This window comes from Engraulis encrasicolus, chromosome 4 (assembly GCF_034702125.1).
Source record: "Engraulis encrasicolus isolate BLACKSEA-1 chromosome 4, IST_EnEncr_1.0, whole genome shotgun sequence".
Taxonomy (NCBI): Eukaryota; Metazoa; Chordata; class Actinopteri; order Clupeiformes; family Engraulidae; genus Engraulis; species Engraulis encrasicolus.
In genome coordinates, this window is record NC_085860.1 from 7,576,129 (window position 1) to 7,578,628 (window position 2,500).

At 44.0% G+C, this 2,500-nt stretch overlaps 1 protein-coding gene across 2 annotated transcripts in view; it reads left to right on the forward strand.

Moving 5' to 3' along the window:
• The window catches only part of abtb2b (ankyrin repeat and BTB (POZ) domain containing 2b), a 95,778-nt gene that overhangs the window by 44,551 nt on the left and 48,727 nt on the right, over positions 1 to 2,500 (forward strand). For both annotated transcript variants that reach the window (XM_063196605.1, XM_063196606.1), the window contains exon 3: positions 1 to 131. This exon is cut by the window's left edge and continues 16 nt beyond it. In XM_063196605.1, the coding sequence (XP_063052675.1) occupies positions 1 to 131 (131 nt within the window). The remainder of the gene's footprint in view (positions 132 to 2,500) is intronic.

Here is a 2,500-nt window from a genome sequence, read left to right on the forward strand (position 1 = left end):
GGCCCACTTCAGCCCGTACACGGAGCAGTCGTCTGGGCAGGAGAGCCGCGAGGATGCCTACGCCCAGCTGGAGCTGCGCACGCTGGAGCAGTCTCTCCTGGCCACCTGCGTGGGTAGCATCTCCGAGCTCAGTGAGTACCCGTCTGTCTCCTCACCATATGCAGACATGCACTCTACACGCTCATACACACACACTCATGCACACACACACAAACATGGGCATGCATGCACACACATGCACACACACAAGCACACACACACACACACACACACACACACACACACACACACACACACACACACACACACACACACACACACACACACACACACGCACACACACACAAGCACACACACACACACACACACACACACACACACACACACACACACACACACACACACACACACACACACACACACACACACACACACACACAAACATGAGCAGGCACACACGCACATGCAAACACACACAGAAATACACATACACGCTCGCACACTCACATGCTCGTGTACAGACACACACGCACACACACAAACCAATGTCTCCTCGCTACACGCACAAGCCTCAGCCAAGAAGAACCACATTGCACACTGGTTTCCGACAAAGTGCAGAGCAGTGCTCTGTCAACATTTGACTCCATTGTTTTAATTAAAAACACGCACACCGGCGCCGACTTCTGCCGACGTAAGCTGTTGATTACGATTGACTTGTATTTCTGTCTGAGCCGCTAGTTAAAATCTATGGTTGTAATCTGCCAGTGCGTGGGGGCAACAGAAATCGGTGGACTCGACACTTGCTACGTTTACATAAAACATTTACAGTTTTTCTCGATTGCCTACACACAATTTTCGGAATCGGTCCTCGAATTCTCAAAACTCTACACACAAATCTCCAAACCTCACACACAACGGGCCAAACTCTTTACTACCTCTGAAAAACGCACGTCTTGTCTCAAAACAATGTACTCTCTTCTAAAAACCTCATTTTGTCGTCAAATGACACACACAGACAGTCACTACAATACACATTTGCAGACCCATTAAAACACTGTTGGGCACAGGGTAAAACTAATTTCTCCCAGTAACTTGGGCTTTTTTTTCTGGATTGCATGGATACTGTGACATAAGTTGGAAAAACTTTATTCCCACAACACATACACAGAAACAGAAAGATATTTATCTCTTTTTCACAAAAACAACACAAAGATAAACCCCGCTGCCTATTTGGCAGTACAAAAAAAACCTATTACATTACTGTATAGCCTATTGCTATGAAAAAAAACACACACTCACATCTACTCTGCTTCATCCTGCCTTCTATTGTGGTCTGGCCACAGGACCTCATCCACATCACATGCAATAGTTTCCCTGGCCAGGCAACGAGGGAAATACCGTCTTGCATGGCGCATCCACCCAGAGAAGGCATCAACAGCAATATCGCCACATGCCTCCTCCATTGAGTACACAGATGTGTGGCAAAAAAAATATATTTTACATATTTTTCTGACATTTACTGTAAAAAAAAAATCACTAATTTATTGTAAAATATTGGGTAACCACATGAAAGTGATCTCTTGCATCCACTCATGTTTTCATCAATATCACATGCAATGTGTGTCCTTATGGGGTGATGATTTCAGATTGTAAACCGGTATGAAGAGAGTTTGCCCATGTGATGAGGAAGTGAACATAGTATGGCAGTTGATTGTAGTGTTGTGAGTGACAGTGTGTTCCATGAGAAACCCAGTGTTTTTCTTTATGAAAATTGAGTGTAATCCAGAGAATTGTGTGTAATGGTGTGAAAAGAGTGTGTTTTAAAACTGGAATTTGAGTGTTAAGTAGGAATTGTGTTTAGTGTTCAGTGACATTGGTTAGGGGAGTTGGGAAATGGGTGAGATGTTCCGAGAATTGTGTGTGAAGTACCAGAACTTGTGTGGAGGCAATCGAGAAAAACTGTAATTCAGAATGGACTCACTTCAATTCTGAATAACGCTTAATTCCGCTTTTGAAAACGTTGTGTAAACACTTAACAATTTGGAATAAAATGAAAGATCAACGTAAACTCGACTGAAGCATTTAATTCGGAATTCTTAATTCGGAATTGAAAACGTCATGTAAACGTAGCCACTGTTCTGCAATTTTGATATAACCGATGGTCTCAGGCCTTTAGTTGTTCCTGTGCTGCATGAGAACAACATGTCCTCCTGATTCCTATTCCTATACATGGGTTCTGAATGTTTGTAAACACGATGTTATGAGGAGGGGCAAGACACTGACAGCCAACCACGTGCGCTATTTTTTTGACCGACAGTTTTTTGAGTTGTGCGCAGATAGTTTTGCGCAGTCAGGTTATAAACAAAATTTGGAACCCATGTATTCCATACCAGCTTTGAAGTGGGTCTGCAGACCGTGTCCAGTACAGCCCCTCACCCTTAACGTCCAGGCACAACCACCTGCACCCTGCTCTCATCTGTTGGGCTCTGTAATGGACCAC